The sequence below is a fragment of the Nipponia nippon genome, unplaced genomic scaffold, assembly GCF_047370975.1.
Source record: "Nipponia nippon isolate SJK-2023a ecotype South Korea unplaced genomic scaffold, ASM4737097v1 scaffold_4, whole genome shotgun sequence".
Taxonomy (NCBI): domain Eukaryota; kingdom Metazoa; phylum Chordata; class Aves; order Pelecaniformes; family Threskiornithidae; genus Nipponia; species Nipponia nippon.
In genome coordinates, this window is record NW_028262358.1 from 59,459,526 (window position 1) to 59,481,675 (window position 22,150).

At 42.1% G+C, this 22,150-nt stretch overlaps 2 protein-coding genes across 7 annotated transcripts in view; one reads left to right on the forward strand and one right to left on the reverse strand.

The window, feature by feature from the left end:
- Positions 1 to 11,417, forward strand: part of SYTL3 (synaptotagmin like 3) — a 38,824-nt gene extending 27,407 nt beyond the window's left edge. For 4 of the 6 annotated variants that reach the window (XM_087773836.1, XM_087773837.1, XM_087773835.1 and 1 more), the window contains 7 exons: positions 476 to 654; positions 2,868 to 2,970; positions 5,040 to 5,210; positions 5,419 to 5,518; positions 6,694 to 6,802; positions 7,662 to 7,867; positions 9,135 to 11,417. In XM_087773836.1, coding sequence (XP_087629962.1) covers positions 476 to 654; positions 2,868 to 2,970; positions 5,040 to 5,210; positions 5,419 to 5,518; positions 6,694 to 6,802; positions 7,662 to 7,867; positions 9,135 to 9,265 — 999 coding nt within the window. In that variant the 3' untranslated portion in view covers positions 9,266 to 11,417. The remainder of the gene's footprint in view (positions 1 to 475; positions 655 to 2,867; positions 2,971 to 5,039; positions 5,211 to 5,418; positions 5,519 to 6,693; positions 6,803 to 7,661; positions 7,868 to 9,134) is intronic. The other 2 variants (XR_015708040.1, XM_087773839.1) reach the window with 2 other exon arrangements.
- Positions 10,446 to 22,150, reverse strand: part of EZR (ezrin) — a 38,651-nt gene continuing 26,946 nt past the window's right edge. The window contains exons 7-13 of the mRNA XM_087773841.1: positions 19,188 to 19,284; positions 15,844 to 16,007; positions 14,763 to 14,893; positions 13,909 to 14,069; positions 13,503 to 13,595; positions 12,302 to 12,553; positions 10,446 to 11,961 (exon numbers count right to left, since the gene is read on the reverse strand). Coding sequence (XP_087629967.1) covers positions 11,797 to 11,961; positions 12,302 to 12,553; positions 13,503 to 13,595; positions 13,909 to 14,069; positions 14,763 to 14,893; positions 15,844 to 16,007; positions 19,188 to 19,284 — 1,063 coding nt within the window. The 3' untranslated portion in view covers positions 10,446 to 11,796. The remainder of the gene's footprint in view (positions 11,962 to 12,301; positions 12,554 to 13,502; positions 13,596 to 13,908; positions 14,070 to 14,762; positions 14,894 to 15,843; positions 16,008 to 19,187; positions 19,285 to 22,150) is intronic.

Sequence of the window (22,150 nt, forward strand, 5' to 3'; positions counted from 1 at the left end):
ATGTGCAAGGCCTCTTTTGTTTCCTTCAATACCTGATAGACCCTAATGTCTCAGCAGTGTACTCTACTATGAGCTATACATTAAAAGCAGTCTAGTTCAATGTTTTGTGTGTTCTTAGATTTCAGATGTTTTTTCACTCTCTTTCTTTCAGACACTTATCCCATTTTTTCATGGGAAGCCACATAGCAGTTTTATTCGGAGACAATTTCTAGATCTAGAAGTTACCTAAGAAAGCATTTTCTTAGCCTAGAGAGCTTACTGAAGACAAAAAGGCAAAGCAGTAGAATTGCAATTACAGCCATAATTTTCAGGGCTGTTAGAAGCAACAGAATGTTTTATACTGGTTGCCTTAAATCTTTGTGATTTGCAGTAGCTCTACAGTCATGCCTGTAAAGACACCTACCTTTGAAGGGAAATCAATGTTTTGTCCTGTTTGATCTGAAGCTACGTTTCCCAAATATTTGTCTTTTCTTAGGGGAGTCTGTATAGTCTTAACAGCACTTGCACCGAGTCTGGCAATTTTGGCAAGGCTAGTGTCACGGGAGAAATAGAGTTTGCCATAAGATACATCTTCAAAGCTTGCATCTTAGAAATTTGCGTCAAGGGATGCAAGAACCTGGCTTATGGAGACGAGAAGAAGAAAAAGTGTAACCCGTAAGTATTTTTGTAGAGAAGGAGGAAAAAATAAGGAAAATATTCTGATTTTAAGATACTTATGTATGTTGTGATTTAAATTGATCGATATATGATGTTATGCCATGTTAGCACTTTCAGAACATCCAACATATATACCAGCCGTTTTTACATATACACACTGCAAGACAAACAGGTTTCACACCAGCACTTACTCCATTCTGACCATTTTCTGCTGGTAATTGTCTCTTTCCCTGCCTGTGACCAGGCAGTTGGGCATGTGTGTTGCTGATGAGGACCTCTGGATCTCAAGCATAGCTGTTCAGATTTTAGGTCTTAAGTTGTGCCCACAAAATTAATACATAAGTGGCTAAAACATGAGATGTCATGTTCCTAATTCATCTGCTGACTCACTGTGGGTCACTGGGTGATTGCTATACTGCTTCTGTGCTTCCATCTTCTGTAATAGGAATAGAAATTTCAGATACTGCAAGACATTTTAAAACCTAAAGCTGTTTAATAATTAGGTATTGTTGTAAGAGGAAGAAATGCCTACTTCTGTGGATAAAATATGCCATAGAAATTTTTGGTTGGATAGTTAAGCCTTGGTGATTTGTCTGTTTATTACTAAACAATCCTGTCTAACCACGCAGCAATCATTCACAGAAAATCACCTAACTACCTGTTCTTGCCTCCGCTGGCACACTGTATTCGAGCACTTGAGTGACCACATTGGAACTGTGGAGTTGCAGTCACCTTCACCCAGAAGGAATATGGCTTTTGCACGTCTTGGAGAGGACGTTCATAAAGATGAGCTTGGTGATGAAAGGAGCCTTGCTGGAACAGCAGCTTGTGAAACAGGGCAGTTTGGGAGCACTTCAGAAGTGGGTCAAGGTTCTTTAAGTCCCCATGTAATTAAGCCAGGCAAACAGTTGCAGGAAGCCTGAAAGGCAACGTGGGAAGTGCTGTGTAGTGAACATTATGTTCGCTATTGGAATATATTTATGTATTTCTGTTGGTTACCAAGCCAACAGAAAAAGTACACTCAGTGTACTCACTTAATGGACTTGCCAAAAACCAGACTTTTAACTGATGTTTAAAACCTGTAGAATTATTTAGCTTGTTGACTGGTTTGAGGTCTGACTGCCTCCTGTTTAATTAAGTTGATCTGGGGTGACAGAGTAAGAAGCTAAAACTTCCAGTACCTGAATATTTTAAAAAGTAGTTTTACCTATGGATAAGCTTGGAAAGAATAGGGAAGATGTGTAAGTTCTGCACTGACAATAACAGATACAGCTGATTTTATTTACCCAGTAAATTAATCAAGAGCCTGTTTTAAAATTGGGTTAAATCATAATATCTGAAATATATAAAAGTACAGTTTAAAAATATTTAGTATTACGTTAACAATCGCTCCTTTCCCTGCCAAGCTGCATGCAAGCACTTTCTGTTGCTAATACTCTCTAGTTTTGAAGCCGTAACACAAATACAGCCCACTGAACTCATATTAAGGGGAATATTTAAGTATTAATGCTCATGTGACCTACACATGAGAAACTTTGGGTAGGAATCATTGGTGCTTGATATTGGTCCACCTCAGCTTCCAGAAATTTTTTTTTACTGGTTTTCAGTGAATCAATGTTAGGGCAATTTGGACCACTTTAGAGAATCTCCCGCTTTCATTCTAGTGGCTGTTATAACAATTAGCATTTGTAAGAGTTATGAATTATTATGTATTATTTGTATGATTATGCCTTTTTTTGCTACGTGGTACTTGGTGTAAAGATGAGCTGTTTTCTTCATGAGCAAGCAACAATGATCCTAAAGTTGATTGAATTGATTTTTTTTTTTTTTTTTTGAGCACATAATATACTGTGTGTTTTCATCATAAAGCTGCCACTACAACTGACAAGGTGACTTCCTTGGTGGCTATTTTATTAGAGGCCGAGAGTATGAAAACAAGAGATTCCTGTTCAGATCCTAATCCCTTTCACAGTTAGAATAGGATTGAAACACATTAGCTGAATGATATAGAGGGATCCTTATCGTCTTTCTGCTTTTATTGAAAAAGGATATAAATTACAATTTGCCATTTTATTGCTTGGAAAATTACAAAGTCAATAAAATTGTTTATGAATTAAGAAAAAACTCATCTAATTTTTCTTATATTAGTTTGATTTTTTTTTTTTTTTTCTTCTGGTCACTTTCCATATATCCTTCTCTCTATCTGCAAGGTACGTTAAGGTTTATTTACTTCCCGATAAATCTCCTCGGAGCAAGCGGAAGACAGCTGTCAAAAAGAGCACAGTTGATCCAGTATTCGATGAGACTTTGAAGGTACCGTTTGCAATAGTGCGCCGCTAAGTGTGGTTTTCCATGGTAATGTCTCCTTTTGTAATGTACAGTCCTGCAAGTTCAGAATCGTCCTGATGGGGCAAATCTAGGAGTCACAGCAATAATTTAAAAAAATTATGTTTTTCAGTCCAAATAAGAGAAAATGCTTGTGAAGTTACAGTGGTAAATTGCAAACCATCAGAAGAGTCTGCCTTTGTCCATGAAAACACTCTTAATGAATTCCAGTGTTCTGAGTTGTGGCAAAAGCAAAGTATCTGCCATAGACACTGTTTTTGTACATTCATGAACCGGGTGTACTGCGGCACAGTTAGTATTTTACACAAGTATCCCTTTCAACGGATACCCCTTTCGCTAGTGCCACTGGGAGTCTCTCTCTGCAGTCAGCTGAATGCCAACTGAATTCTACCAGCGCTGAAACGTTGTCTGCCTCCTTTCTGCCCATGCAACTGATGCCAGGCCATCTCTTTGTCGTGTCTAATTTCAAACATTAGTAATCCCACCACCGCAGAACAGTAGTTATGATTTTAATTCCTTAATGCCTTGCAACAGTACTTCTTGCATCCTTGTAGGAACTGTGTGTAGAAAATAGGAGCATTTATTCTCGCTTCACAGACACTTAATGAAATGTGAAGCTGCAGCTGTGTACTGTCAGCTGGGAGAGTTTGGATTAGTTTGATGGTTCCCAGCTCCAGTTTTGTGCTTGGATCACTACAAACCCATTTATTTTGTGTGTGTCGGTGAGCTGCAATAGCACGTAAGATGATGAGTTCTTCAGTAATATGTTGTCTTGGAAGAGATATGAAACCAAGTTAATGGAGGGAGAAACTTGTATTGTTGCTCCTTGAACTACACAAAAGATTCACTGTTACCTCCATCTCTCAGTGTGTATGAATATCAAGAATTTGTAGTGAGTGAAACAGGCAAAATGTTTGAAAAGATCATTGTTAAAATTAAGTAACAACAAAAAAAGATTTGTGTAATGATGTATGTAATTCTCATATATCCCAAAGCCTGTACATAGGGTTGAAGTTGGGAGAAGAAAGAGCCTGAAGGTGGAATAATTGGTCCTAATTTTATAGTCCCTTTTCAATGTGAGTCATGCAGGACCGATAAAGGGAGAGTGAGAGCCATGCCTGAGCTGGCTACATGAACACTGAAGGTAGTTTAGTTAGAAATCTTTTGAATTAGTTTAATGATTAGTTCACCCAGAGTAGCAGAAATGGTCAAAAGAGCATAGCGCTAGTGCAGGCAGACTACATCGTGACACCGAGATGCAGCTCAGTGGGATTCAGCTGCAAATTAAGGCACCAGCATTCAGGTAGCTGCACGTGTGAGAGGGGCGTAAGCGCTCTTGGGAATCACGGGAGCCCAGGGTGATTCGCCCCAGAGCCTACACCCAGCTTGTGGTTCGCAGCCTAAATGGGAGTAGCGATGTCCTCATCCATGCCATTGCCCCCAGCTTTCAGTCCATGTGGGTGCAGGTCACCTGTAGGCTGGGTATCGCGTTTACCAATCTTGTGCGGGTATATTAGATACCCAACAATGTCTCAAAGGGCTCGAACTATGTTTTGAGAGTAGGTCAGGGCTTTAGTGGTCAGCTGAATTACTTCCTTGCCCCTACTGACTGCATTAAGTAGATGTCCACTGACCAGAACGGAAGTTTTAGCACCTTTGTTGTCTTAATCTTGAACTGGCCTCCAGAGGAGCCAAATTCTGCGGGGAGTGTAAAGCAGAAATGTAAAAAAAAAAAAAAAAAAAAAAAAAACAGCAAAAATGGTCAAGAATTATTTAAAGTTCTGAATTAATAATCAAAATCTTTAGCAAGGCAGGCCAAGGTATTCCTGGAATGTTGTTTCATATTTGGATGAGCATTATTTAGCATTTAAGTAGTGAGGTAATATGCAAATTGCAAAGCACATTCAGACAACATGGTTCTGTCTGCATCCAGATGCCTTCGGCCATGCTGCGGCTGGGCTTCCTTTGAGCAGGTTATGAGCACGGGCCTGCATTCATCCTGTGTATTGGTTTGTAAATGCTGTTTATCTTTCTAGTACAAGATTGAATACTCACAGCTGGGAAGTCGGCAGCTTCAGATCTCTGTGTGGCACGCAGGAGCACTCAAACACAGGGTGTTTTTGGGCGAAGTGGTGATTCCACTGGCAGCATGGAATTTCGAAGATGACTCGATGCAGTTGTTCAACTGGTACCAGCTCAAAGCCAAGGTGATTCTTAATTTTTGTGCTTAGTTGCATCTTAAGAGCAGGACGTAGTGAAAGCTATGAAAAAGATCAGGCTTCTGAAGTCACGGAGAGAAGAATGCTGTCAATTCAGCCTGTTAGTAAGACCTGTTGCAAACATAAATAAGCTGTGAGAATAATGTGGAATAGAATGATTGCAGTAATGCAGATTTCTGTATGTCCCTTTCTTCAGGTTGAAAAGCCTGAAGATGATCTTATCCAGTACAGTGGCGAACTCCTCGTGTCTGCAAGATTGTCAGTACCAGCTCAGTATAAAAATTTCCAGTTTGAAGGTATAAAATGTTTCAGCATACATGAATCCTTTGGCTAGAAAAGAGTTGAGATCAATGAAGTACTGACAGTGTGTCCATATAATATTCCTGTATAGCATTGATAACAGCCACTGCAAACTGTGGTTTGTGGTGTATTATATTTTAAATGAATTAAAATCCAAACATTTGCCGACTTAATCTTTTTGTTCTTTTTAATGCCAACAAAAGCTGCACGTTATAATGGCAGCAGTATGATGCATCCAGCTGTGTGGCTGGACAGCTTGTGCCTGCCGTGGTGTTGCCAGCAGACCTTATTCTGGAGGTGATGCAGCAGTTTTACTGCCCAAGGCAGAGACTGCCGATTTAGGGAAAAGGTGGAAGGGAAATGGCTGCAAGGGTACCAGACCAGCACCCTTGGCTTCCTCCAGTGGCCTCATTTTAGAGAGATTGTTTCACTTGGAAGATGTTAGTCGAAATGTACAGTCAGGATTCAGTTTTTGGTAATGAAAGACTTGTACAGTACATTAAGTATTGCTGTAGTGTGTAGAGCAAGCACCTGCTGGTGGAGTAAAATAAACACTTTGGGAGGAGGGGATAGGACAACCTAATTTTCCTTACCTCCCTAGGTCGTAATGAGGTATGCAGACATTCAGAGCTCTAGTAGTGCCCTCTGTGTTCAGGATCATAGCAACAGGTGGAGACCAATAGGAAGATCTAATTAGCTGTTACGTTAATTTTGTTCCCTTTCCTTTTCCAGATGATGACCCCAAAGTTACCAGCTTGCTTCCTTCCCTTTTTCCACCCTATGCTTGCCTGTGTACTGGGTCTCTGCTCTGTAACTAGAGCAGTAACAGAGGGTGGGATCACACCGTGGGTTTGGTTGTTTCTCCTGCTTCTGGCGTTGTTTCAGAGGAACACTCCTGTGGGTACTGGCCTGTGTTTACTTTTCACAAATACAACAGAAAGCTCTGTGCTTGGCACAGGAATCACAAAGCAACCTGCTACTCATTGCTTGCTTTTTTTGTGTGCATCATACACTGTACAAGCAGGTTAAAATCTTTCAAATGATCCTAATACAGCACTGAGTCCTTATCGCAGTAGCGCTGCTCAGTCATTTTCCTACTTAGTTACAGCAGCATCTTAGGCCAGCAGCTGAACTAACTGGTTATTTAATGTGATAAATGCTCCTGTTTCAGGAAAAAAAGACCAAGGAGTTCCTAACTGCCAGCTTCAAGTTATGATATTTGGGGTCAAGAACTTGCCCATGCTGAGATCTGCTGGAATGCCAAACTCATTTGTTAAAGGGTACGTACGAGACCTACCACTTCAAATAGAGAATGTCACACACATTTTGTGCAAAGCTACGTATTAACGTGTTTTCGTCAGGAGACCGGCATGTGAAAGTGGCATTGTGCTCACTCTGAGTCAGACTTCCTTGTAATGGCGGCATTTGGGGGTCTGCCCAGCAGCAGCACTCAGCAGGGCTGTGACGGTTCCCACCTGGTTTTTGGGTCCTGAATGGAACTTCAGAATTTACCGATGTCATTAAAACTTAGAGTTCACTATTTTAAGTATCTGCTTTTAGATATTAGGAGAGAAGAAAAAAAGTGCAAATCAAGAGGGTATTTTCATTCCTGTTTTCAGCTCTGCCTTTGCAGAATTAAATATAGCTTTGGCTACGCTGAAAAGGCAACTTTTATCCTCTTCATTCTAGACGTAGTAGCTGAGTAGCTTGTATGTGGGATCATTTTACTTTCTTGGTGTCAGGCATCAGATGCCACTGGAAGCATAATACAGGGGTACACTTAAAACATCTCATAAAGCCATTTCACCTATCTTCAGTGAAATGGGTGAGCATTTTATCTACTGAAAGGCAGGATTCAGGCAGTATTGGATGACAGAACGGGGAGTAAAGACTCCCTCAGCAGTCAGTGACAGCAAAGGAAAAGCAGATCAGAAGAGCTGCTTGCACGCACACTGAAGGCAGACAGGAAAAGGAGCAAGTCCCAAAATAAACACACTAGCACCATGTTCTGCCTTGCACTTAAGCTGAACTTTTTTGCTATTTAAGGCAAACCAAAGGGCCCTAGTTGATTATTGCAAATGTTCTATTTTCTGGTTGAGAAATTAGTAACTTTACTGAACACTCATTGTTTTGGGGAAGTTGCCTTATCCTTCCAGACCAAGCAGAGGTAAAGCGAAAGTCTCCTGTCCTGAAGAAAGAAGCCTGTCCCCAGTGGAAACACTTGTTTGTCTTTGATGGTGTTACTCCAGCTCAGCTACAGCAATCATGTCTACACTTGACTGTCTGGGACCAGTCAGCTTTCAGCTCAAGCGATCAGTTCCTAGGAGGAGCCAAGCTTGGTGCAAGTAAGTTCTTTATCACTAAAAATTGAAGGTAATTTGGGAAAAAAGTTCATTTAGTTTACATTCTAAATAATAATATTTTCACTGTGCTATTTACTACCTGCTGTCACGTGCCTACACATACAGCCCCAGCCCCTGACCTAAGTGACTTGCAACCAGGCTTTGAGCCTGCAAGAACGGATGCATGTGTTTTAGTTCAGGTCTGTGCAGAAGCTCAGGGGTGTCAGGGGGAATTTTCGGGAAAGCCATTTGTTAGCATGGTAACTTGTAGGGCCAGAGCCTGGCCATGCAGAAGATGGCCACAGAAAAGTTGGGTGGAGTCAACTCATCTAGAGCTTTTTTTGAGACATCATCCTTGAGCTGTTTTCTATGCATTGGCTACTTTTAACTACTGTCTATTGCATCAAAATGAAGCACAAGAACTAATGAGCCAGTAGACTCCCATCTTGCTTATATTTGTGCTTATTATTTTACATCCACAAATCAATCAATGGGAGATACGGAAAGTGAAACTTGCTCAGGAAGGCCTAGTGCACGTCTGAGTTTTGGGCTCTGTTCTGACCTAAGAGCGAGCCCTCTTTCTCAAGGGCGAGAAACCCTCTGCTCACTGAACGGGCTCTGCGTAACTGGTAGCTGAGCAGGGAGGTGTTGTCACGTGAAGAGTGCCCAATGGAGTCTCTCAGCCCAACTTCCCAGAGAGTAAGTGCGTGCTTTGGTTTCAGCATTTGAGATGAAAGGCTTAAAAAGATTGCGGCTTGATCACCTTCTTAGGGTATCAACATGCACTTTAGAGGGGTATTATCACCAGTAAGAACTCAGTGCTGTGCAGGCTTCCTCATGAGCTTCTTTTGACTGTCCTACTCAGCATTTTTCCTTTCTGCTGCCTGCCTGCTTCTGAGTGAAGAAGACTGTCCAAGCCCTGAGCCTAGTAATGCCTTAAAGTCACTGGAGATGAACTGAAGCAGGAGGCTTCGTGCCATTCTGCTACTTTTAGTATTGACACTTGCTCCTCTGCTTTTAAGGCATACAACCAAAAATTTTTTCTTTGCTGCAAGCTGAGAGTGAGTGATCCTAGTTTAACAGGATGTCAATAATGCTTCAAAAGTGTAGCCCCAATTTATTGCAATGAATGCCTTAGGAGCTACAGAACAGCCAAAATTGCTGTAGAAGTGGGAGAAGCAGGTTGGTTGTTACCTAGTGCATTGGGCCGGAGTCGGGTTAAGGCCAAGTGAAAAGTAACGCTGTGACCTTTCCTTTTGCTTTCTCGCAGAGGAGCCCTTTGGCTGTACAGACCTTGTTTCTCAGTCAGCGCTCCACTGGCAGGAAGTGCTGCGCAGTCCAAACACGTGGACGGACTTTACACTTGCACTGCATTCAAATAAGGAAGACTTTAAGTCATGAGAGATTACCGCACAACAACTTTTCCTTCCCCACGTGTGAAGTTTTAAATTCAAGCGGCACGTACCTTTCAGGGCTGGGGAAAGGTACACTGCAACAGTACCTACTCCAGCTTTTGGGGAATAGAGTTATGCATTTGAAAGTGTGTGACATTCTGAAGGTTTTATTTCTCCAAAAGTTAAGGCTTTGTTATCTGTGGCTCTAGCTGGAGTACAAGGTTAGTATTGTTTCTTCAGCAGTAACAAACTCAGTTTGAAATGCATTATGCTGATGAGACCGAGAGTAGCCAGATGATACACAGTTTTCCATTTCTGGGTGCAGCAGAACTGTAATTATTTAATTTAATCACAGATAAGAATGCTTCTTAGAGAAAATAACTGTTACCTTAAGAAAGTTATATGCTTATATTGATCTTGATGTTTTATACATGTTCAGAGAGAATTAAAAAGCAGCTTATCTTTAACTGCTTGTTGCAAATGGATGATGCCAACACCTCTGTGCTTCAGAATTATCTGATCTATAGTGCCAGTATTATTTCACATGACCCTAAAAAGCTCTGGGCTGTGGCCACACGCCTTTCAAACGTGTGCTGTATCATGGTGTTTAAAACCAACTAAATGTATAAATTCTCCCTCAGCAGGAGTGTGGGACAACAGCTAACAGAATAAAGGTAGTTGTAGGAAGTTCCTTGTTCTTATCAGCTGCTGATGTCAGAGAGTACTAACAAGTGCTGTATACCATCTGGATCAGACAGGACAAGAGTTTAGCTAAACTTATTTATTCATGTGAACTGGTGGAAATGCAAGCTTAAGGCCCAACTACTGCGTCAGTTCGCTTTGCCTCAGATGTAGTGTTACAGTCAGCAGAAACTTTGTGTATATATATAAGTGTGTGTATATATATACTTATATATATGTTATATTTATATATATAATATATATATAAATATTTATATATGTAACTGTAAGTAGTGCTGCTGCTCTGTACCTCTTCCCTGGGACTTGGGTGAGGATGGTCACACAAGTCATTACAGCAAGTATTCTCCTTTCTTCCTTTCCAGGTCAATGGGGCTTTTAAGGACTTAAGAGTTAAAGGCACAAGGATTCATCTCTCATAAGAGAGCAGTTAAGCTAAGCACACCTCACACAAAACACACCCCACACAAGAAACGCGTGACTCCAAGTCCTTTGTTACTTTGCAGATCTTTTATTTAGATGTTTGCTGCTGCAAATAAAAAACCACACAAGATTCAACTCAAGTATAAAGCAGCATAGATGTCGTAACTGGAAGAGAAGAGCTGACAACATACTGTATCTCACTTTCTAACAGATTTTCAGGGAAAGGGGGAGATTAGTGGGGAAGGAATGGTCACAGAAATGCTCTCTACTACAGAGAATACAACTGTGATATAAACAAGCAGTCCCTTCATCTTTGGAGTCTGAAACTTTAAATCAAACATTTAAAAAAATTAGAAAATGTGTTAGAAAAATAGGTGCAGTAAAATTGTATATATTTGATCATGTGTACATATAACAATTTTCATTAAGTAAAAAAATGATCTTTACAAATAACGCTTTATAGCAAATAATCAGCTGCACTGCATCAGACCACAGTGGTGTTTAGGCATTTTTACAGATGCAAGTCTTATTAAATCTGAAAAGTAACAAAATATACAGAGCAAAACTATTTCCCTTTAAACTAGTATTGCATGTTTTTAATATATATATAAATACTACACCATAACTGATCAGTAATGAAGCTGGAATGCAAACACAGTAGTGTATTAGATTCCAACAGCGTATTTGCCTAGTTGTTGCGTGAGGAGGGTATCAGTGTCCCTGTGCCACACTTCTAAGCCATCACTGCAGAATTTCTCCAGTTGAGAACAGCAACCAGAAAAAGCCCAATTTCTACACAAAGTAGTTCAGAGGTGTTGTCAGTTTTTGTGTGCATGTGGGAAAAGGTGGGCACCAAGACCAAGACAAAAAACAGGGTGTAAAAACATATGTGCACACATGTAGACACCTACATACAGGTGCTTGCAAATCCCGAGTTCTACAACCTGTCTTCCCAACTGTTGGACTTTACACTGTAACTAATAATACAAAGGCATATGGCACAAAATTCACCCACAGTTGCTTATTTTTAGACCAAGCTGAATCCAGCATCTGCACAGGACATGGATCTTCAACTAGAAGCATGACCTATAAAAATCTGTCTTGCTTAAAGAGAGCTGTGACATGAGGCCTTTTGGCACTAAGCAAAGGCATGAGCAAGTCACTGGGATCAGTGGTACAATGAGTTTTTAACTATACCAAATTTAATAGAAGGTATGGAATAAAAGGGAGATTCGAGCACCTCAGGGTTTAGAGAACATTTGGTAAGTGTCATACAGTGACCCCTCCTCGGGGCGGGGGGGGAGGGGGGGGGAACAAACACAAAAAAAAAAAACCCACAACAAAAAAACCCCAAAACAAGAACACAGCATTAAGATCTGCCTTTCCCACAGTCCTGCCTTCTTGTTACAAGCATCATTACATCGCCTCAAACTCATCGATTCTCTGCTTAGTGTTGCCTTGCCGGATCTGCCGCAGCGTCTTGTACTTGTCACGGCCCTGTCGCATGTTCTCCGAGTGGATAATATCATTGTGGGTCCTCTTATTTTCATCTCTAGCCTGGGCCAGCTCATCCGTCAGCGCCTGCAATATAAGGAACATTACATACAGATTATACACGAGAAGCTTTCAGCTCGTGGCAGTAGTGTTCTTTGGCGAGAGCCGAGTGTTGTTAGATGACTGGACAGATCAGTGAATGGACGCAACATCTGCCTTCCATAAACACTCCGGATGATGTACGTAAGCTCAAAGCCTGAGCAATGAGAATAATCTTTATATACTTTGTCTTTAATTCAAACTGCCTACAGGAACTGTAAACAAAGAGAAACTATCATGCTTTGTGTGTGCTTAACCAAGTGGTTAAATGTTCTCTTTTCCAGGAATGATTTGTTTCATTACTCCCCCCCTCCAAACGTTTTCTTACCTTCAGTTGCCTCTGTACACGTTCATTCTTCTCTGCTTCAGTAATGCGTTTCTCCTCGTTGCGGTCATTCTTGATCCCCTCGCTGGAGAACTCTGCGCTGTAGGCAGAGTACTCGGATCCTTCATCTTGCAGGTTATCGTGGACATGGTAGTTCACTGGCTCATAGACGGGCGGTGGGGGTGGAGGCGGAGCAGTCATTACCAGGTGTAGCTCCTCTTTTGTCTTTACCAGATCCTCCTGGGCTTCCTTGGCCTTTGGGAAAAGAGAGAAAAATATTTTCATGCGTTTCTTGCTTTACACCAGCTGAATGAACACTTCAGTGCTTACCTTCTCAGTTTTGTCAACCTACAATGAGAAGCAAGAAAGAGGGAAGTAAACCTCTGCAGCTGACAGTACTCTGTTAGTCTTACGCAGAACTTTTCTTTTTTTTTTTTTTGCTAGGGATGCTATCATCATCCACTGTGTAATGTGCAGGGGATCTAAACAAAGAATTCTTCCAATAAAACACAGTCTAGGAAAAATGGTTCTGTGGGATGTTAAGTTATCTCCATCCCGTTCTCCATTTGAAGAGCTCTAGGTTGTAAATATGGGTTCCACAGAGCAAGAACTTAGATTCCTGAGGTGGCATTTTTAATGCAATTATGCACGAGGCAGTCAGCTTCCTTGCTGCTTCAGTGGTTCTGCCCTCCCGCGCAGGCTGCGGTGCTAGGCAGAGGGCACTGGGAGCACCGGGCACTCCAAGCCTTGCATGGTTTACTTCTGGGTTTAATGCATCAAATTATTTAACTCTCCCAACCCAGGTACCAGGAAGCCACCGACAACAGCACACGCTCCTCAAGACCGATACCTGCGGTGTGGCTGCATTTGCAGCATCTTCTCTTGATTGAGCTAACGTTTTCAGATGTTATATCATGGGTTAAATGCATCATTTACACAAACACCCCTTCCCCTCCATGGCTCCAAGATGATGAGCACATTTTTAGGTTTTATACAGGCTTCCATTTTGAATTTTGACTGAAGGCTTGTTGGAAGAAAGGTGTTTTGCAGGAACATTGCACATTCATCACAAGTCTGCCCTTCTCTGCTGGTGTACGGATGTTTGTCTCCACATGTTTAGAGAGGTCACACCAGGCTAAGCACTGGGGTATGCTCTGCTCAAGTGCAGAACTTCAGAGCAACTTTGTAAAACAGGGATACTCACCCTGATTTGCCACTCTTCAACCTCACTCTCTTTACGCCTCCTTGCCTCTTCAAGAAGTGCGATCTTGGCTGTATACTCTGCAAGCTCTGCAGCCTGTTGGATAATAAAACTGGAATTATAAGGACTCTTAAAAAGACCAAAACAGACAAAAACCCAAACACAACAACGAAACGCTGTTGACTGAGAACAGACTCAAGTGTTACACTCCACTGTAATGAAGACTGAATAGGAAAATAAGAACAAAAAGTAGATTGCTCATGATAGAAACTAGTGCCACAACGATGCTATCACATAGTCTAGTACTTCACTGCACTATGTGTTTTTCCCCGGAGAACAAGGCTTTGCCTTACTCTAAGGGCACAGTAACACCCCGGTATAGCTTATCCTCAAAATGACTGGGTCTTACCAGCTGTTCCTGGCTCTTCATTTGGTCCATAGTTTGTCTCTCCAGCTCTTCCTTGGCCTGCAGAGCAGCCAAACGATCGGCTTCCAAGCGTTCCGCTTCCTCCTGGGCTCGTCTCCTTTCCTCCTCCAGCTGAATGGCTCTTTGGATCTGATCCGAGAGCTCTGGAAGAAGACAGATCAACGTGGTTAGTCCACAAGCCTGGCCAAAGCAAAGGGACTACAGTCTCTTAGGTAACTGCAGAAGTCATGACAAGCACCTGACTCCAGCTTGCAATATCCCTTCACTGTGCACCTCAAAGCAGTTATTTGCATAATGCATCAGGTAACGGAATTCAGAAGTAGTCAGCTGCACATTACAATTAGATCTCCTGGAAGATATCTGCACTGAAGTCTGTAACGCTGACATGATTCTGCCGCCCTTAATTGACAGTTTACTGCAAGGACCAGATGTTGCTGTCTCCAATCTGCTCATCTGTGCATTGAAACAGAAGCTTCCATTTCACTGGAAAGACTTGTTCCCAAAGTACTTTTTCTGTTAGCAGTTAAGTAAAAAGTACTTGAGAGCTGAACTCTTGCTCACTGCTGGAAGAGGCTATACTAAAACCCTCTTGGGCAACAGGGGAAAACAGAGTTCGTGCCCTTCAGTTCCCAAATACAAATCAGCAGATTTTATGCTACTTTCATGCTTTGGATGATCCCAGCAGTGCACGCACATGTGTGTATTTATCCATATGGGTAGATATTAGTAAGCCCTACCAAGAGATCCCAGTGTCACCAGATTTAGGCTAGGTGTAGGTAGCGACCCATATAACCCTTCTATGGAGCACAAGACACATGCCAGTACAAGTACTTTACCTTTCTCTGCTTTCTGAGTCTTCACCTCATACTCTTGTAGCCTCACCAGCAGCTCCTCCTTTTCCCTCAACATTTGCTCTTTCTCCCTCTCAATTGTCTCCCTCTTCTTCTTTTCATCTTGTAGTTGTTTCCTGTTAGAAACAGATTTCATCCTTGAAGCTCACTTTCAGACCTAAGCGACAGCAAGGCAAGAAAGCTGGCTGGGCATCTCTCCAGGCAGTTCAATGGGAAGTGACTGCCACAAAACAAGAGCCAGAAGACAGAAATACGTATAGTCTGTTCCTTCAGCACTTCAAAATTTTTGCTCAGTTTTGAATACCCCATTTCATAAAAGCATTTGTAGTTTTGTTGCCTGCCACAGAAATTTAGAACACCAAATAGCTGCTAGATTCAGAGAGAGAAAAACAGGACTCTACTGCACAGCAGAGATTTAACTTTAACTTCTGTCAGAAGGAAAGCCAAGGGGATGTAAGAACAAGAACACTGAGGGAATGAAGACAAACAGAACAGCAACATGATTTCTTGAATCATAAGCAACCTGCAGTCAGTGGTAGCAGTCCAACGGAATTGTTAATCCTTTTTCCTTGCCTGTCAGAAGTCTCCCAGTCCCCTCTTCTCTGTTCGCAGCGTACACACACGCTCCCTGTGGAGGTTTCTCACTCACTCCCAACCATCCCATGGTCCAACACGTAAATCAGGTCCTGACACTCAAAAGTCAGGAGAACGCCTCTCTAGGCGTACGCCACCACACGAGAGCCCACTGTGCCTTTACTTGCATGTTTCCTTGCAACATTCAAGACTGCAAACAAGGCCGCAGGCCGCACGGCCACAGGTCCGAGGCAGAAGAGCAATGCTTACAGTCCCGCTGCAGGGTATCCCGAGTCCCCCCCCCCCCCCCCCCATAAGCCAGAGCTGTAGGGCCACAGACACGCTTTATGAACGTGGGACGGCTCACGGCCTCGCCTAAGCGGAACCCACGTTAGCTCCTGCTGCCCTGCAAGTGCAGCCGCCTGCCGAACCCTGGCAGCTTGGGGTGGTTTCTCTCTGCCACCCCATCCCCGCTGTCCGTATTCAAGCTCACCTTTCCAGTTCTTTCTGGTGCTTCTCCTCCCGGGCCTGGGCTTTCATCTGTTGCACCTCAATGGTGTCAGGCTTCCTGCGCCGCATATACAGTTCATGGTTGCCCATGCAGAGCTGCAGGATCCTCTTGTTAATTCTCAGACGAGGGGCGTAAAACACAAAGTCCTAGAAGAGAGACACCACGCAGTCAGTTTTCCAAGCCCGCTTTGTCTTCTCTCAGCTAGCTGCAGACTAATCATCTTGCCGCTAATTTCACTGTAATCGAGACATATACGCAGGCCATTTAAATATAGCAGCAGGGACTGCCAATATCCTCTGAAGCCAAAGCAATTGTTATTTATATTCTCCATTTAAAGTCTACATAGCATTGACAAGTTACTCTTCTAGAAAAAGTATCTTTTAGAGAAAATTAACAGTCTCCATTCAGAGGAGACTTTCTGGAGTTTGGAAATGTAGAAGATTGAGTTGGCGGGTAACGATCTGGGCAACTTATAGACCTCTAGTATTGAGTAATTAGTTTTCAAGTTTGCATGGTTTTGTGACTGAAAGATAAAGCATGAAACTAAAAATGTGTTGCAGACTATTAAAGTAACTTTGTAGAATTTCCTGATCTATTTGAATCAATACTGAAGGCACCATCTGTATTTTTTCAGAGAAAGAGAAGAAATACCTTCCAATATCATTCTTTCCTCTCCATGGCATTTCCTAGTTAAGTTGACCTAAGCTGTTACAAGAGTGTCAAATGAAAGCTATTTTTTTCGAACCACCAAACATAGGGGTTATTTTGAACATTGGGTTGCAGGCACTAACAAAACACAAGATATTCTAAAATTTCTGGTTCTGCAAAAAGAACAGCCCCGAATTTCTTATGATCTGTGTTATAACCAGGCACTTACAGAAACTATACGCCAGACTGGATCTTCTAGAAGTGCATCTGCTAAGAAAGGGATACAGAGGGCCAAGTTCATTACCTGCCTGATGAATTTTCTGAGTCCACAACGATACACATTTACAATGCAGTCTGAACTTACCCAGTGAACATACTCTGCATCTTTGTGCCTTTTTTGTGTACTGTGTGGATGGCGATATGGGCAGTGGGCAAGCTGCCACCCTACCACCGTAAACCAGTACCCATTCTTTAGAATCACTCTACTATGGATTGCCTCGCTGTTAGCAAGAGGTAGAACTGAGAAGGGGCACACAGAGGCTCTACACTTTTGCACGGCAGCAGTGATCATGTTTTTAATTGCCTGAGCTCCGAAGCACAAGTTGTGGCTCTGGGAAAACTAGAGGTCACACTAGAAGCAATGAAGAGCTCTCCAAGCACTATTAAGATGAACATGAATATGCTGACAAAGACTCATTTTCTTCAATGCATCTTCCTAATTCACATACTGGCTGCAAAAGAGGCAGGCAGTACGGCGTGCTGTGCTCCCCCGCTAAATCCGGCCAGAGCCATTGAGCTGCGCAGGTCTGATACTGCTAACTGTACCTGCCAGCTATTCATCCCACCTCCTACTTCTGGCAAGTATTTTTAAAAACAAAGAGTTTGTGTACCTTGTGATGCACGGGTCCTATCCTGAGGGAAGGCTGACCTACATGGAAGTAAATACCGAGGGCATGGACGGTGGTTGCGTTTGTCATTTAAGGCCGTGACCGAGGGACAAAACACTCACAAAGGAACATAAAAGAATCCCCTCCTTTCTTCACCCCCAGCCTCCCACTGGTCTCACCCAACTGGGAGCATTGCAGCTTGATATTTTAAAGATAATGTGCTGAAGATGTTAGCCTACATGGGCATACAGGCCTAAAAATTGAAAAGCTTATTCTGGGGAAGGTGCCACAGGACTCTAGCTATTACATTAGTGCCCATTTAAACACCGATATTTAGAATCTTCCAAATTAAAGGGGAGGACTGAGTATTTTGCTGTAGTTATAATACTTGGTTTTTTGAAAGGATGCACAAACACATGAAAAGATCCAGACAGTTTCCTGAATGCTCAGAATTAGTGTCCAGATAGCTGCTGCTTTCACACACAGCGTTAAACGTAACACCACTCAGAGAGAAAAGGACAACTGAGACAGGGAGGAAACACAACTGAGGTTTTCAGTGTTAACACCTTTCTGTAATCAGCCTCTTGCAAGTCTCCCATTTCAAACTCAATCTGATCTACTGTTGGGGGGTGGATGGAAAGCTGTGATCCATAAACAGGAGATTAATATTTTGTAACGTGTACAACATGTCCAAGAGGCTCTCCTACTGAGAAAAGCATGCCTGACGGAGACCAACTTTCTACCGCTGTGGAGTTTTGTTGGCTTTCACTAACAGCATCACAGAAAGAAGCTCCTCTCCCCCCAGCCCCCAGGCTGTTATCTGGAGGAAAGCCCTGCAGCACACTGTGCATTACTATCCTTTAAATTATTGGGAGGATGTTTTTCTGTTAGAGAGATCTATAAGCCATCACCCTTTGCCAAAGCCAAACTGCTTATTATTTCTCAGGGCTGTACTTACCCACCAAGGCCAAGTACTGGGGTGGGGGAAGAGAAGAAGAGGAGGCCTTTCTCAATTATTCCAATAGTTTCACAAGACTGACAGAATGAGATCCACCTATACCAGTTATTCCACTTTATGTTCTCAACAGGTCAAAGTAAGTTGCTAATTCTTCACTAAAATAACTCTGAAAACATGTTTCTAAGTATTGAAAAGCAACGTTCACAGGTAGCAACATTTCACTTCTCCACAGAAATCATATCCTTGCCATTTACCCTAGTATTCAAGAAGGTCAATGAACACCATGGTCCTTAACTGGCTTTTACTCTTTCAGTAGTGTAGAAGTGAGCAGTGAGCATTAAGATGGGAAGCCATATGTATCTATGTGATTTTGCAATAACATTTGAATGATTTTTGTGGGTTTTGTTGTTTTGTTTTTTTTTTTTTTTAAATGAACAACAACAAAAAGTTACCCACCAGCTTCCATGCACTGAAAGAAATGGGGAGAGGACTAGTCTCAGTACAATCTGGCTACAAGACGACTCACAGAACTAGCAGAGAGTCTCAGATTTAAGTATAAGGCTACCTAGTTTGCTAGGAAAAAAAAAAAAAAGAAAAAAAAAGGACTCTGCAGTTGTAAAAGCCCCGTCTTCTTTGTGTCAGATACCACCATAAGCCCTTTATTTATGCTGCACAGAAAACCAGACAGGTCTAAATACACCCTAAATACTAAGGCTCATTTTGCACCTGGAATATCTGCAGCTTTCTCTTCTCCAAAGACTACTTTGTTCTGAGATGAAACAGTATTAGTTGTTCACATGCAGTATCCAGGAATCCATTCTAGATATACTTACTGGTGCCTTCTTGTCAATAGGCTTTATAACAAACTTCTTGTCATTGAAAGAGATGTTTCTGATTTCGCTCCAGGGGAACCCAATCTTTGGAGTCAGTCTGGAAAGAAGAGAAATATTTTTAAGATATGCTGCAATGAACATTTTGTTTTTCCCCACATTGCTTCTAACATGCAGACTCAGGGGGATGCAACACTTCACACAGCTCTCCCAACAGAGAGAAGACAGTAGTTGAACCAAAAACCTCCAGGGAGTAGGGAAAGAGGCCCAGTCACCTCCCTTAGAGAGTCTCTTCTCATTTTGGTCAGCCACCCTACTGCCCTTTGGCTTTGCAGTAGGGATGGTCTCTACGGAAGCCATGCACTCAGCTTTACCACACACCTGCTTTAAAGTTCATTTCTTTAAAATCGGGGCCTAAAATCTGCAGCAGGCAGACTTCAGGTATACGTGCTGTGCTTCCAGAAGGCTTCTCATACATCATGGGAGGCATAAGCCAAGGTAACTCAGCCGCTCCCCACACCTTCTAGCACCCACAGAGAAGTCTGTCCTGCTGCGTTACAGCTAGCCCAGTTACCTCCATGCCGCCTTCACTCCTGAAGTGCTGGGCAGGCACAAACACAACTGGTAGAAGCAGATTTCTTGTCTTTTGTTTCCTCCCTAGATTACAGGCAAGGCTAGTAACAAAGAGCCCTGTTCTTTCCTTCCACGCAAACTGCTCTTTCAGCCCACCCCACTAGTCACGAAGCAGAACTTTACACGTTGGTCGTGCAACGAGCTGTGCCACGTGGCGCTCTCCTATCGGAAGGCAGCCCTATGAAGCGAAGGGCAAGATTCAGGCTCCCAGCTCTTCCTTGCTGCTTAGGAGTTCGGGTCTGTTGGTTTGTTTAAAATTACTTCTTTAAGCTTCACTAATCGTTTGATATTTTCCTCTGCTTTAATTTCTCCAGACTCTTGCATATAAAAAGCATCAAGTTATTCATGAGATCAAATGTTTCCGAGCCACCCCAGTACTTCACCCTTACATACTTGCCCAGCTCTGCAACAAGTTCTAATATTACAAGGACTTGCGTATTTGACTGTAACTAATTCCCTTAATTACCCCCCAACTGAGTATTTCAATTTTTATGTTTAATATCACATTACTATTCTTTTACTCTTCTCTTATCAAGGGAGGGTATATTCTCTAGAGATAGCAGTTAACGATTAAGAATTGTGTCTTACATAGATGTAAGCAATCTTCTTGTTGTTATCTAACCCCCTCCAATATACGTCTCTGATACACACTGAAGTGCTGACAATTATTTCTAGCAAATGGTTTGAAGACACAAATATTTAATGTTTAGCACTTAAAGAAACATCTATCATCACGGTGAACCACTCCAACTCTGTAAGAATCCTTTCTGCGGAGCTCATTCGTTAAGGAAAAAAGCTGGCAATTTTGGAGGAATTTGACTCGCTGTCAGAGAGATGGAAAGCTATTACATAGCATGATTTCACTGGGCCCAAGCATAAAAACACCACCAAAACTTGCTTCATTTAAAATCAGACATCAAGAATAAAATATATCCTCTTCAGAACTTACCATTCCCTAACCTTTATCTCAACTGCAAGATTATGCAACAGTGCGTGTGGGTGTAACATTAAGTAAGAACTGTAAAGAAAATTATTTGATTAGACTGAGATTAACTAATTACTCCAGCCTCCATCATGTTAGCTTAAGTGTTTCAACCCTAGATAATATAGCATGATGGACAACTAAAATAATTCACTTATTAGTAAGTTCTATTGCAGATTCTCCTCTTTCATGCAGGGAAAAAAAAAAAAAAGCTTGAAAATACCTAGAAGCGGGACACTGACATACACTGCCGTATAGAGGCTCGCACACCTATAGCACAGTCTCATTTTCCTCACGTTGAACTTCAGCATTGAAAGCTTTGCTTTTTCACCTTTGCCCCCGTCCCCAAATTCTGCACGTACAAACCAGAGGCGAGGTACACATTATTTTTCTAGTCCCCATATCTGCTCAAATGACTTAATTACATGTCAGCAACAGTTACAGCAGAAACAAGCAGTTTACTCCAGCGCTGTATTTGTTTTGCAAATGCTCTTGATAGCTCTCTACAGTCAATGGCTATATTCTGTCTGCTTCTGCAGCTCGAAAAACCTGTTTGTGTGACCATGGTTACATAGCAGGACTAGTCATTCAAGACTGAAGTATTACATGAGCGAAACTACTTTTCTTTCAAGTGACACTCCTTGTTTTCTGGGTGACAGCACATATTAGCATTGCTGAAAAGACTGCTTTTCTCTTTGCCATCTTAACAGAAGCTCCAGAGAGTTCCAATTAACATTTGGGTTGTATTCAAAGATTTTTGGAGGCAAACATGTAGAACAGGTGAAATGCCCTCTGTATTACAATGATAGTCTGTTACAGATTAGTGACATTAAACCAAGACTTGGAAGATACCGGGGAGGGAAAAAAAAAAAAGCAGTCTAGACAGCAATGCTTCATCTGAAAAAATGTCTATTTTAACTCCCCTTCAATCCTTCACTTGTGGAGTATTAGAAGAGACTAGCAGGCTTAGACACGGCTGTTCTCACCTTTCTTTTATGTTTATTTATAGTTGTAGTCTATCATTTCCCACCTACTATCCAATTAATAATGGCTCTGCCTTTACCAGAAGGGCTGATTAAAACTACGCGTACCTCTGCAAGACCTCATTTTATTCCTCGTTCACGGTAACTACATAGGTTAACTCCTCCCTGGGTTCTGGGTGTTACGCAGCTTTGGTTTCGTGTCCACCCCATAATCTGTCTTTTTTAAAACCAGGCAGTTGTACACACATCTATCATTAACTTCAGTATAGGAATGGCCTTAGATGTCCCAACACTCTGCAGACACATTAGCCTATCTAGGTTCTTGTATTGTATCCACTGCTGGCATATCTGGCAACCTGACTCAAGGA